The sequence below is a fragment of the Spea bombifrons genome, chromosome 7, assembly GCF_027358695.1.
Source record: "Spea bombifrons isolate aSpeBom1 chromosome 7, aSpeBom1.2.pri, whole genome shotgun sequence".
Classification (NCBI taxonomy): domain Eukaryota; kingdom Metazoa; phylum Chordata; class Amphibia; order Anura; family Pelobatidae; genus Spea; species Spea bombifrons.
The window spans coordinates 11193261-11207150 of record NC_071093.1 but is presented as its reverse complement, the minus strand read 5'-3'; the positions used below and the strand labels follow the sequence as shown (position 1 = coordinate 11207150).

Below are 13890 nucleotides of genomic sequence, written 5' to 3'. Positions count from 1 at the left end.
GTAACACCAAAATTTTACAAAAAATGCAATATATATATATATATATCACTCCTATCATGCCCAGGCATACCTAGATTCCAGCATGTACTGGCTGACTTTGCATGATAGGAGTGTGATTAATATTGTTATTGAAATCACACTCCTATCATGCCCAGGTTCTAGCATATACTGGTTGCCTGAGCATAATAGCAACGTGATTGCCGTTATTATATATATAATTTTGTTAATTACATTTATGAAGGTCCAATTCCAGTGAACTACTGCTGCAGGAACAGCTTGGCTGGCCCTGTGTATTGTATAGTTAAATCGGTGAACCTTCTTCAGTCCCCTTACATAGTGACTTATGTGGTATACAGGGCCAGCACAGGCATTCTTGCTGGACAAGCCATTTGGCCCTTCATAGTGAATCAAAGTGCGAGTTAAAACCAAATGTTTCTGCCATTTTCTGTACCAGGTCACAATGTCTGTACGGGATGAGTAATGTGTGGCTTTTATAGCGTATGGTTTAGGTCTGTAAGCGATCTGTGTTAATAGAGTATGCTTAAGCCTGAGGTCTTGCGTGGTTAGATTAATAGGTATTGGTGCATAATTACGCACTGAATCCATGGAGGAGATCGGGTAGCGGAAGTGATAAAGAAAACTGATCTACAATGGAAGCAAAAAAAGGTATAGATACAGTGAGGCGATACACTGGGTAATGGCAGCGCTCAGTTATTAGTCCAGCAGCAATCATTCGAACTGCTCATTATCAGTACAATTGGTTTTGCCGTGATAAAGGGATGTTTTGGAAATTTACAGCTCGGAGCCTCCGGGTAAGATTTTGTACTGTACCATGTTATGCACCTTTCCCGGGGCAAGTTGGCGTTTGAAGACTCCAATTTGCGGGGGTTAGATCTGTAAAATCCATTCAAAAATACTTCTCTTGGCTTAATAAGCTTTTTTCTTCTTTTTCTAACTGCCTAGCAAGCTGTGGACTGTTTCTTTAAGACGCTGTATTTCGTTACTGCACAAATGAAAGGAGACCCTCGAGCGGCGGATTAAGGCAGCCGTGCCCGTTGTTTGAATAGATCGCTTATTTCCGTAGCGTTAAGGGGTTGGTCCTTATTCACATTCACAATGTTTAAATGTGTAATTTCGTTCATGTTACAGAAGAGGAGACCGTGTTAACGCAGGATACCATTTAATATTGTACAGTTAACTGTGCCTCGTTTCCAATGTTGCAAGCTATTACATTTTTCCATTGTACATAAATATACATTGTCTCTTTAAGATGCTGCTGAAATTGTAGAGAATGTAGCCAAAATAGTAATAAATAATAAAAGTTGAAATTTCAAGGATGGTTGTTCTTTTTAAAAAATGTTATCTTCTGGGATTCTAATTCTTGTGATTTGTGAATGGGGAGTAGGAGAGCCACTTGCCTGAGCATAATAGCAACGTGATTGCCGTTATTATATATATAATTTTGTTAATTACATTTATGAAGGTCCAATTCCAGTGAACTACTGCTGCAGGAACAGCTTGGCTGGCCCTGTGTATTGTATAGTTAAATCGGTGAACCTTCTTCAGTCCCCTTACATAGTGACTTATGTGGTATACAGGGCCAGCACAGGCATTCTTGCTGGACAAGCCATTTGGCCCTTCATAGTGAATCAAAGTGCGAGTTAAAACCAAATGTTTCTGCCATTTTCTGTACCAGGTCACAATGTCTGTACGGGATGAGTAATGTGTGGCTTTTATAGCGTATGGTTTAGGTCTGTAAGCGATCTGTGTTAATAGAGTATGCTTAAGCCTGAGGTCTTGCGTGGTTAGATTAATAGGTATTGGTGCATAATTACGCACTGAATCCATGGAGGAGATCGGGTAGCGGAAGTGATAAAGAAAACTGATCTACAATGGAAGCAAAAAAAGGTATAGATACAGTGAGGCGATACACTGGGTAATGGCAGCGCTCAGTTATTAGTCCAGCAGCAATCATTCGAACTGCTCATTATCAGTACAATTGGTTTTGCCGTGATAAAGGGATGTTTTGGAAATTTACAGGATTAAACTATATTACTATAAATGTCTAAAAAATAAACTGTAGCATAGATTGATATTTATCCAAGAGTCTTGGTCCAACTCTGGGTTTATAGCATTGTATATGCCTCGTATCCTTTGGAAGAAGAGCATAGCCGTTAGAGAAAAATGACAAAGTGCTGTGTATAATAGTGTAAAATTCCAGTCATTTATTGCTGTGTACATATACCCCGGATTAAACTATAACATCACTTCTCCGATACTCCCTGTAAAAGCTGTGCACGGTATTAATGATCTATCAGATCGCAGCACATCGCTCGCCCGTCCGAAGCTAGAAAGAGCTTAAGCCATTTAACAAAGAATTACAAGCTGAAAGGGAGCATAAACCATACACACGTTGAGTGCACGTCTAACTTTATTGAAGACCACTTCAGATGGAAGTTCCCCTGTATTTAAAATAATTTACAACCATTTGAGAATGCGGCGTCTTCCCATCTCCACTTTCTACATCCTTCAGCGACCTCATCTTCATAGCTACCTTAATTTATTTACAGGTCTCCTACATTTAAGTACAAACTAGTATGAAGTGAATGATTGATTGTATCCTGAAACAAACACTTTCTGTGGCTAAATACATTAAGCCAATCCGTACAAAAAGGTTGCCCTCTAGGACGTTTCGGCAGTGTGTGTTTCTGTGCTGCTGACGGTAACTTTCTCTGTGACCGGAGGGGCCGCGTGGCTTAGGTCTTCGGCAGCGACCGTTGCGCTTTCTGTGGTGGGAGCGGGGATGTGGTCCAGCGCCGACTGGATGATTTCACTAGGAAGAGGTGCCAGTGGAAACGCGGGAAGGTGAGACGGTACTGAAAGCGGTGGAAGCCCAGCAAGATTCAAAGGGCCGAGGGGAGGCAAGTTAAAAACTGTAAGGAAGATAAGTAAAACAGACGTGTCAACCTTTATAAAAGGAGTTAATCAACCTTTGTAAAATGTGCAGGGGGAATATTTTGCAATGTGCTGCGTTTAGTTTATTTAGCTATTGGCAGCTGGACACGTCAATTTGTTGCAGGTTTGTTTATGCAGAGTTGGGTCAAATGTTTATTTTAACTTGATGTAACTAGTTACATATCTGCCGAGCGTCAGAATGGACTGCATACAAAATATATATAAAATATATATAAATATATACAAGATGCTGCATTGTTTTCTCGCATAAAGATACTTTTTCAGCTCTTCATATAAGTGTAAGCATATGAAGCAAAAAGTAACAAGGCTAGCGTGGTTTCAGTAAAACTTACCATTTTGTGTAAGGTTTGGAATATTAGGCAGATTTGTAAGCATAGGGAGTCCAGTGGATAATGGCATGAGACCTTGAGTAGAAGGAAAGTTCAGGTTATACCAGAAATGAATTAAGCCTCAATATTTCAACCATGATTATTAGTATCGAGACACAGAACAAATGACCATTCATGCTAATTGTCACGGTTATATGCAATAAATTAAAAAAATAAAAATAAAATCATTAAATACGGACACGAGACTCTAATGATCAAACCAAACATGCAACGCAGGTGGGAAGTTTTGTACAGCTTTCTTCTACGGTCCAAACTTATTTTAACCCATTGGAGGCTAAAAAGATGAAACTGTACACAAAGTGTCCTGAATTCATACATTGTCAAATTAAATTTCACAATCCTTATTTGGTTACCAAGTCAAATACTCTATAAATCTCACCATCTATAGAGATTGCTGTAGCCTTCAGAGCACAGGTGCGACTCACAAACGTATGAAAAAAATTCATACATTTCATACAAAAGACATTCTCTCGTCAGATCTGTACTATCTTAAATTCCACTTACCTGGGAGGGAAACGGCTGGGTTTAGAGGAACAGATGCGAGGGAATGATTAATTTGGGGAGTTAATACAGGTACTGTCGGTAAACCTGAAAACAAAGAAATTTCAGTTTGTGGAAAAACATTTTCTAAAAATTTTAAAAAAATATTTCCATATGCAAGCTAATAGAAGGCCATTTTCTTCATTTATTGGCATAACTGATTATGCTTCAATATTTTAAGTTTCTTTAAAATAGCAAGTGATCTGTACCTGAATTAAGAGCACTACTGACTGCAGGTGTGTTGGAACCGAGAGAGAGTCCGGAAAGGCTGGCTTCTATACCGGAGGCTCCGAGCGGTACGGCAGGAGGAGAGTTCACAGAAGACAACTGCACCTAAAAAATAGCCGCATTTACTACCGAACCCAAGCATAGTAACAACTCCTAATATTAAAATTAAGTTGCCATTGTGCCTGCACAAAACAATACCAATTCCCTGACCCACAACGCAAGGAAAGGGACAGATCTTGTGTTAAACAGTCCTCTTCCTATCTATGCGCTCTTCTTGTGTCATATGACTAAATGCAAATGCACATCACCCAGAGTGACATCATTCTTGTTAATTCTGTACTCCCCTCATTCTCATAACACTACAGAATTTGCTGAACACAATATATATAAATTCAATGATAATGTGTGGTCTTCAGATGATTGTCCTGCTTTGAGGTACGTTTATTATAATGGCATAAGCCCAAGACATACTCACCTCTGGTAAAGGAAAACAGTAACCTTCATGCATTTACCCACATTAGAAAAAACCACTAAATCTGTACTATACACTTTTAAGCATTAAAACAATCACAATATGGCAAAGCATGTAACATACCTCCGTAAACCCATCTTTTAGGGGACTCAGGGGTGTCCCAGGAGCTTGACTAGGCAAAGAGATTTTCTTTCCCTCCTCAAACGGCCGTGTTGGTATCCGATGTAGGTATCCATAACCAATACCGCACCCTAGACTACAAGAATCACAGGACACGGCTTCAGGGGACTTATTACAGACATGACACATTACATAACACGCTCTAAAAATGCCCTACGTGTCAGGCCCAATACTAGCAGTAAATAGAGATCTGGAATCAGATTATATGGCTGCTCTGGCATTCATTGTGCTTACAATCCAGAAGGTAATATGTTATGGAGAGTTCTGCAAAGCAAAAGGGACAATAATACCAAGTTTCTTTTAACCATATCACATTCATACGTATAACAACCTTGGGCCGTGGATATATAAATCCCCTTACCTGCCCTCTCCTCCCCACGCAGAGTTAGGCGTTATGACAACTTCTCTGCAGTTGTCTGTGTCCGTGTTGTAAACATAAAGTTTCAACGGCTTCCCCTCGTGAGTTTCAATGAGAGAGAAAAGATCCTCCGACTGCAAAAAATAAATTCAGTGTTAGAGCAGCACCATCAGCACATCCGTATCTAAACTCTCAATCTAACCGAAACCACGCGACCTGAAAACTATCTGATCGAGAACATGAGGGAGCATCTCGCAATATAAAAAGAAATGCCCAGTTTAATACCGGATGAGGAGGTATTTCTATTGTCTTGCATATAAATGAAAGAGCTCTGTCTGCAGTCATCTACGTCGTTGCAGCTAACCATGATATATCAGAAATGTATTTCCAAGTAAGAGTCCGGATGCACAAATGGCAATCGTGGTACAGAATACAGAGTAATGTAACAAGTAAAGCTCATACCTCATTCATTACAGTGTCCGCTCCAATGATGTAGTCGGTGTGGGGTCTCAGACCAGCCAAAGCAGCCGGAGAATTCGGTTCCACTTCCTGGCATAAAAATAAACAAACTACTAAGAACTCGGCACATAGTATACAGCAGAACTTTTACACACTTCCAACATCACTGACCAATACGCCAGCTAAGCGGTATATACAGTGTGTATACCGAAATAAGTTGTTCTATAACACACAAGAGGTGCGTGCGAGCGAGGCACATCATTTTCAGGGGTCTTGTGACTTAAGATATGCATATTCTGCGTTAGCATTCTTGAAAATAAAGAGATTTTCTGTGGTCAACCAAAAACATAGGCCGCATTTCCTACAAATTGTTTTTTGTAGCACCCAATAGTGAGAAGATGTATGTTCTGCAGGTATTTTCCCAGAACATCCATGATGCTGGAGAACAGCGGTAAATATTTAGGAGCTATGATCCGCAGACACCAGGAATCTGTAATGGATCCCCCCCCCCGGGAAACAATGATAACCTTACCAGCACATGCCACACGTTCTCATTCGCTCCATCAAAGCTGCAAAAGCGTATGCTGACCCCCAGCAAGCCCTGTCCTCCCCACATATTGCTCGGGGTCACGGTCGTCTCCCTCAGCTCCAACGTCTTGCTGCTGTAAACCACCATCTTTACAGGCTTCTCAACGTTGGCTTTCAGGAGGTCCTTAAGGGTGTCATTGTCTTTATTCTAGGAGATAATTTTGGTTTTGAGCAATGAGACAGCGGGAAAAGAAAGTTACACAGAAGACTTCTGACTCTAAATAGATTTACCAGACCCAAAACTCTCCCATGATGCACTGCTCCTAATCCGTTTTAACGGCACTGTACAGGATGTTCAGATGTTCATTCATCTCAATCAGAGGAAAGATGATTTAATATGATGGAATTAATGGCCTGCAACCCTCTGGTGCAAAATAATTCTACTGACTTCCCAAAACGCTGTAGAGAAGGTACAAATACTACACAGGCTACACTTATAAAGTTGGGTTTTTATATGAGTAAAGGATCATTTATGAAGGAGGGGCTTCTTCTGAGGATGGGGATAGCTAAAGGAGGTGTTGATCTTGAGATGCAAGCCCAATATTAGCAATACAACAGAGACAGTAATGTCAGGCAAATCTACTCACAACTTACCAGTCTTATCTCGTTAATCGAAACAATGAAATCAAAGAACTGCTCCAGCCCGGCCCTGTGTCCAGGGGAATTTTCTTGTACCTAAATATGGAAAATATATTGGTAGAAACTTTAAACAATGGCCGACATCAAGAGAAATCTGTCCACAAAAATATGGTTTGAAGCACTGATCAGCCCCTCGTTATAGCAGCTTCGCTGGGGGCTTCGTGAAGTGTACAGCCCCGAATCAATCCATTTAAACTACTTGGTAATTACTTGAATATGTATTTTCACAGTAACACCCCATCAAAACATGCTAAATACACAGAGAGAATGGGGGGGGGCTTATATACATTTGCATCCATAGGGGATAAGAGGTGCTGACTCCATTAAACAGGTGAGTTTCTGCTCTATCCTTCTATGTAGCCAAACCCATCTAATGACATTTCACGTGAGAAGCAATACCCAGACCCTGGAAAACGTGCTAAACACGTCACCATTACAGACTTATCTATCGGATAAAACCAAAGCTTTTCACTGAAGGAAGCCGCAGCAGGTCGCACGGTAACCTGAATATACACGGCCCGGGGGTTGGGCAGAGTCTGGACAGAAGGGTCTAACAATAGCCAGACAGCAGCATTACCATACAATATCTATATGCTCTACATGGCATTAAAAGGTACCCTTACAGCCATCATACACACTTTAATGCATATGATAGCCAAGTGTCCCCTTTAATTAACCCCCCCCACACACACAAATGTATAGTGAGATTGGGCAGAATCCCCCCTATGCATTTACCTCTTGTGCTCTCCTGCCAGCCATATAGCCCCGGCCAGAATGACCCAACAAATACTAAAATCCTAGATTGCGGCTCATATTTTGCTCCGCTTGTCCGGGGAAATGTTTTTTATCTCGGTGGCGCACCGAGGGTTACACATTGGCAGCTATGCAGCAGTGACCACAATGCAGACAGGCGCATTCAGCCATTACACGCTGCTTTGGGAAATTAATAACTGATAATTATTTTTTTCACAATAATAACCGCCTATTTGGTCCTGCGGATATTCCCCGGGTAAGCGCGATGCGATGTACTGTACGGTACATTTACAGATGTATTTTATTATAAGGGATGCATCCGAACTCCTAAACGTCGCGTTAACTGGGACTAAAAGAATGACATTTCTCACAGCTCCCCAAAGTAGTTATTAGGAGATCGTGTCTTTTAGTATAATCCATTCCAGTTGAAGATCCAACCCCCCCCCCGAAGAATATCCCCCTCTAATTACCTCATACTTCTCGACACCCCATTCCCTCTGGATCGTAAGCTTGTGAGCCGGACCCCCGTTACCTAACGTTTGTCCGTCAGACCCTTTGTACGGACTGTAAGGAGCGCTGCGGAAACTGCTATATAAATAAAATGATAATATGATTGGTGAGGGGTAAATCTACTAAGTTATGAACACCGGGTCCAAGTAGCGGGGACGTTATGAAGCCTTTTATTTATATTATATAGTATGATCCGATGGCTGCTATAACACTCCGGCTTTACTGCAGATGCTTAGAGGATATGAAGGGTGCAGGGCAGTAATGGCTGTGGGATGCTTTCCCTGCAGGATGCATTACTGATAAACCCCATAAATAAGGGGTGACTATGACACTGCCTGTCAGAAAGCAATACACTATAGATGATGCTAATCAGCGCTGTGTACACGGCAGGCACATTGACAAGCAGGCAGTTCCTAGAGGCCTACTGGGATGCAGCAACCACCGCCCGCAGCTCCGAAGCGACTGACACACTTACCCGCAGGACGTGATAGCCTTCGGTCCCTCCTCCAGGGATTTCCACGCTTTGCGAGCCCCCCATGTCTCGCACCCCCTCCGGCAGACAGGACTAGAAGCTCCCGGTCCCTGTCTCTACCTGTGACAGCGCACTGAAGCGCAGCTTGTTACGTGGCAAACTGGCAGCACCGAAGGCTTCTGGGAGCACGAAAGACCCTGACGATCCCGCGACAGCGATATCTAGCGGCTGCCGCCCAGACTGCTGCGGAATGCGAGTGTTCTCGCTACTGGCAAACGGGATCTTTGGCTCCCCCTAGCGTTACTGTTTGTTATCGCCATAGCTGCCCGAGAGATATTGTTAAAAAAAAAAGGGTCAATTTAAACGTCACTGAAAACGTCGAAACTTTAAATAAAGTTTCATACAAATATATAGCTATGTAGGTGTTTGTTGGGTGCACTGTTTATATATTGGTTAATGCATTTTGAACATTCACATGTCACATATCACATATCACATATCACATATCACATATCACATGCCTCCTCCAATATTAACCTTTTAATAATCATCCAGAGCAGGGTTTTTATTGCAGCGACTCACTGACGGTGGCAAAGAAATAGTTATATAAGGAGTCCTTCTGAAAAGCATTTGCCGTTAGGAGGAGGATATACACCGGCCAGTACATGGATCACAGAGTATTATGTATTATGTGTGTAAAGCCGGTGGGGCGGAATAACTGGTGTATAGAAAGAACATATAATATGCATTTCTCAGTGAAACATCACTTTTCCATTCAATACTATTCCAAGGCGCCATTCCTATACAATAACCCTTGCATGGTCTTCCATCCACTAACATCAAAGGGGCAGGCTGTGACGAGTAGTTTGTCCTACAGTCATCCCCATGCCAGGTGACTGTTAGGCTCCAGTTACTATCATACAGTCATTATTCTGATTATTAATTGGTTGATTTATATAATTCCATTATAATCCGCAGTGCTGTACGGTGGGTATAACAGGAGTTGATACAGGTAATCAGGAGAGTTCCGAAATAGATCTGGTGCTAAAGGCCAATAGGAAGCTGACGTGTGCTGTACATTGTGCTATACATTGTGTTGTACATTGTGCTGTACATCGTGCTGTACATTTTGTGTCGAGTCAACATTTTACCTACCTTTTTGTGATTCTTTATATAAATTCATGCAATAAAACATAATGTTTAATAAATATTGTATGAATAATTTGGATGTAAAAATGAAGCTATCTAATATAAAGCAGAAGCAATGTTCTTTAATATTCTTTAAGCTCCATATACCTTCACCTCTTAGCTCCCCTACCATATGGTTGGTTCAGTCCACATGTTCTAACACACACTCACTCCGACCCCAAATACTCACACATACACGCATTTGTGTTTAGACAACAAATTTCATTTGGAAATTAAATTTCAGGGGGGGCTTTCCAATGCGTTTCGCTTACAGCAGCATCTCGAGGTTTAAGAATCCAGACTCGATTTTGAACTGCAAGACCGCCGACCCCACAACAGCAGCACGGCACCGACGGATACACATATCCAGCAACAAGCTTCAAAAATGGACCATCTCGACCATCATCCAGCCCCATGGTACAGGGCACTGAATTTCCCCCAAAATTAGAAATATATTTAAATAATTGAGGGCACAGGGCAGGCACGGGCAGACTGGTATCCCAGGGGTCATCCGAGTACTTTTTTATAGACACCTGCTGTCACCTGTGCCCAACCCATGCAAACTGCAATCACTCCGTCTCACAGACATTTCCAAATTGATTGCAGGAAGAAAAGTCCCCCTCCCTGCCTATTTGGCCACCAGTATTTCTGGATTCAGTATTTGTGTCGTCCAACATGGAGAGGTTTGCTGGTAGTGTAAATGTGCAGATGTCTTAAAAACCATTCTTCGCGTGTTGCACAGTCCCCTGCGCGGCCTAATTTGTCTCCAATATTCATGATTTATTGTTTCAGGTTGTGAGAAAATAGCAAAGGTTCTGCTGTTAGTGTTACTAATGCAAATTGGAAAATATTTAAAGAATTGCCTCCTAAATTATGTTTCACATTGAAAAACAAAAAGTCTGGGGTTATCGAGAAGAGGGCTGAGGAAGGAAGCAGGCTGCAGCTTCAGAGACTTGGCTGCCCACCAAGACACTAGGGGCTTTAGCCCCCCCTTTGGCGACCCTTTGCTGGTGCTGGATCCATGTTCCGGATCAAGATACATTAATAACGCTACCATCGAAATTCTAGGGGCTGCCCCTCAGGGTAAAACGCAGGTCCAGAGACATCAGAGACATATCGCTCACGGTGCCTAGAGGGAAACCAACAGCACCTCAATGAAAAGACACATAAAGGCAGAAACATACGTCTGAGACTGTTGGCTGCCATGTGCAGAGGAAACAAGCCTCCCATTCCCACTCTTTACTAGTCATGCGGGTAGAATGAATCCAATATACAGATGGGGATTTTCCTCTGGGCTGACACAGAGGACAGAAGAAAGTAGAACAGCACATTTTGTTCACTATCGTCACACAACAACAAAGCTGTAGTTTCAAAAATGTTATTGTTGGTATATAAGTCAGAGCTTAAATGTTTAGTATCCCATACAGCCCTACTTTGTACGCACTTTAACATGAATTTGTTAATAGGGGGGTGAAAAACCTTAGCTTTAGGAGTAGCTGCAGTTCCAGAGCTTCAGCACACTGACCTTCTATGGTCCAGTTTTCATGGGAGATGAACACTTCAAGTCCCTGATATCGCTATACATAACAAAGAGTGCACCACAGTGAGCTTTTTAGTGAAAGAAGGGCTGAACCGGACCTTTATAAGCCCCTTTTATCAGTGATGAAGCCATTAAGCCATTACCTATGCATTATGCAGGACCAATGCAGACTGTCTTACACGAGGAGCTCACTGGGGTCTATCCATGATGATGCATAGTATTTAATAGACCCCTTTGTGTCTTCAACAACCAGGGATGTATATTTTATATAATATCCAATGCCATATTCATCAATTACACTGAGAATGGAATAAACCAAGTTATCTGACCTAGACTTGTGAAGTTCTCGTGGTACTGCGGTTCCTGTTGGCTTTTAGATGATGGGAATTGAAGTCTAATAACAGCTATGGAATCATCCTGTGTAACTTTTAATATAAGTGGGGAGATCAAAGTGGTAAAAGTGATGCAATGACATGGAATATTTAACGTGTATCTATGGTAAATGCACCACTTTTTACCACTTTGCACCAGAATTGCTCTTTTTTACATAACTATGCAATAACACATAACTCTGTGCAACAGTACTCGTTTCATGTGGTTTGCAAAATTTTTGATGTGTGTCACCAAAAGGAAAGAAGTAAAAATTCTGATTTAACATAGACTTTTATTGAAAAATTTAAACCGCATTGCATATTATCTTTAATATTTTATAGTCACATAATGCGGACCATTTTATCGTGCCACACCATATTTCTTTCCAAATATACCGTGCCCTGATAAAACTATGTGAAGCAGTGACTTCAGTCACAAAGTCACAATACCTGACTCTCTGACTCCTGGGTCCAGCTGAACAATTCTGTGCTTTTTAATTTCCAGTACGTACATCCGGAAAAAGTGAAGAATTGTAGGAAAAGCTAAGGTTTCGGACCATTTTATGGTGTGAGCGGAGGGAATGTGGGTACGGGTAAATGGAAACCCCACCTGATCATATGTTTGACTTCCGGGGCAAAAAAAAGTACATTTAAACAAAAAAAGAAATCTATAAAAGATAGAAATAATGTGCTTAATGTTTAGCGGCAGTTTAAATATATAATTGTAGACTTCATTCATATATCCTGAGGATGTATTTGCGAATGAAATCTACCGTAATGTATTCATTTCCAGTGGGGTTTATAATTGATCCAGTTATAGCAATGAAGTTAGTTGTATAGAACAATGTCCCACGTCTGCATTTACTTCTAATGAAGTGGAAATTCACATAATAAAACTTCACTTTTAGCGTAACTATGGGTAATGCCTCAAATTTTACCTAGTGCTGGGAATTGAGCTAATAACAGATATTATTGGATCAACAGCAACAAATTAACAGATATAGGAAAGGCTGAACTTGATGGACGCATGTCTTTTTTCAGCCTATATAACTATATAACTATGTAAATCAAGCGAAACCTCCCTGCGCTACATGCGGGCATACAGAGAGGTAGAGGGGACACGACTGCTGGCGTCAGAAGAGGTGGACAGTTGTGGGCACTTTTTGGGGTGGGCTGGATCTCTGGTATGGGGTGTAGATATGCTGAATTATATTTAATCATATTCCTCCGTTTAAAGCTGGCTTGATTTGGGTTTGTATTGTCAACTGTAGGTGAACTCATGAGGACTGGGATACTCTTCTGTAGAGTAAACTACATTACATCTGAAGACGGGATCTCCAAGGTCTTGAAAAAGTACACAACCTTTTATCTTAATCTTTGAGAACTGATCCTCTAAAGGGTTCCACAAGCTTCTCGAAGACCAATATGACAACATTTATTTTTCAATTATAGTGAGAATAAATGGGCTCAGTAGAATGCCCTGTAAGCAAGTACACAGTAGCCAGGTGGCCACCTGTGATGATCACTAACGTTAATAAAAATGACAATTAAGGGCAATATTCAAACCACTCCACCATTTAGGGAAAATATATAATTATTGCATCCGTTTTATCTGAAAGTTTATATTTATTTGTTTCATTTTTGTATTCTGTCTTCTATACAGAGGATAAAAAAAACACCCTCTCTGATACCAGGCAAGGCTGGGAAATGCCTATGAGACCCAATCTGCCGGTTCATACACCAAGAATGATGACAGATTTGGTCCAAATGACAACTGCTTGTTTTCAACGCATTAACCCGTTATTTCTTGGGTGAATTTGCCTTTCTTAGAGTGCCTCATCACTTGCAGCTCCACTTCACAAAAGCAGCAAGCATCTAGTGAGTGTGTATAGCAAGAGAACAGGGGATCTGCATTTAGAGGCATGGAGGGGTAGGACAGGCAGAAAGCTGATGGTATAGCACATATTATATATTTACAGACTCTAAAGTATGGTGCTGCTCAGTCTTTATATATGCTATAGAATATCCATAGATTATATATTAGTAAAGGTCAATAAGTTGAGACACATCACACATACCGTACATAAAGTTCACATACAGTTCAATGCTTAGAGAAGTAGTGCAACTGCAGCAGGGAATAATAGGTTTAATATCTGGTAAATAACATGGAATTTATGAATCAGCCATAAATTATTCTAAAAAGTACAGTTTTTTTTATTATTTGGGG

At 41.1% G+C, this 13890-nt stretch overlaps 1 protein-coding gene across 1 annotated transcript; it reads right to left on the bottom strand.

The window, feature by feature from the left end:
* Positions 1-2205: 2205 nt before the first annotated feature.
* Positions 2206-8744, bottom strand: GORASP2 (golgi reassembly stacking protein 2). Its single transcript, XM_053472312.1, has 10 exons — positions 8568-8744; positions 6785-6865; positions 6135-6338; positions 5606-5692; positions 5147-5277; positions 4729-4861; positions 4115-4238; positions 3870-3953; positions 3309-3380; positions 2206-2933 (listed from the first exon to the last, which is right to left on the bottom strand). Exons 1-10 carry the CDS (start codon positions 8628-8630, stop codon positions 2683-2685), a joined length of 1230 nt encoding a protein of 409 aa, XP_053328287.1. The 5' UTR covers positions 8631-8744; the 3' UTR covers positions 2206-2682.
* Between the last annotated feature and the right edge of the window lie 5146 nt (positions 8745-13890).

Bases quoted from the DNA above. Each gene is read 5' to 3' on its own strand.
- GORASP2 (XM_053472312.1), bottom strand. From the start codon at position 8,630: ATGGGGGGCTCGCAAAGCGTGGAAATCCCTGGAGGAGGGACCGAAGGC. The intron at 5,693-6,134 runs GTAAGGTTATCA...TTTTTATGCCAG, and splicing joins AGAACGTGTGGCATGTGCTG to GAAGTGGAACCGAATTCTCC. The intron at 4,239-4,728 runs GTATGTTACATG...GCTATTTTTTAG, and splicing joins TAAAAGATGGGTTTACGGAG to GTGCAGTTGTCTTCTGTGAA.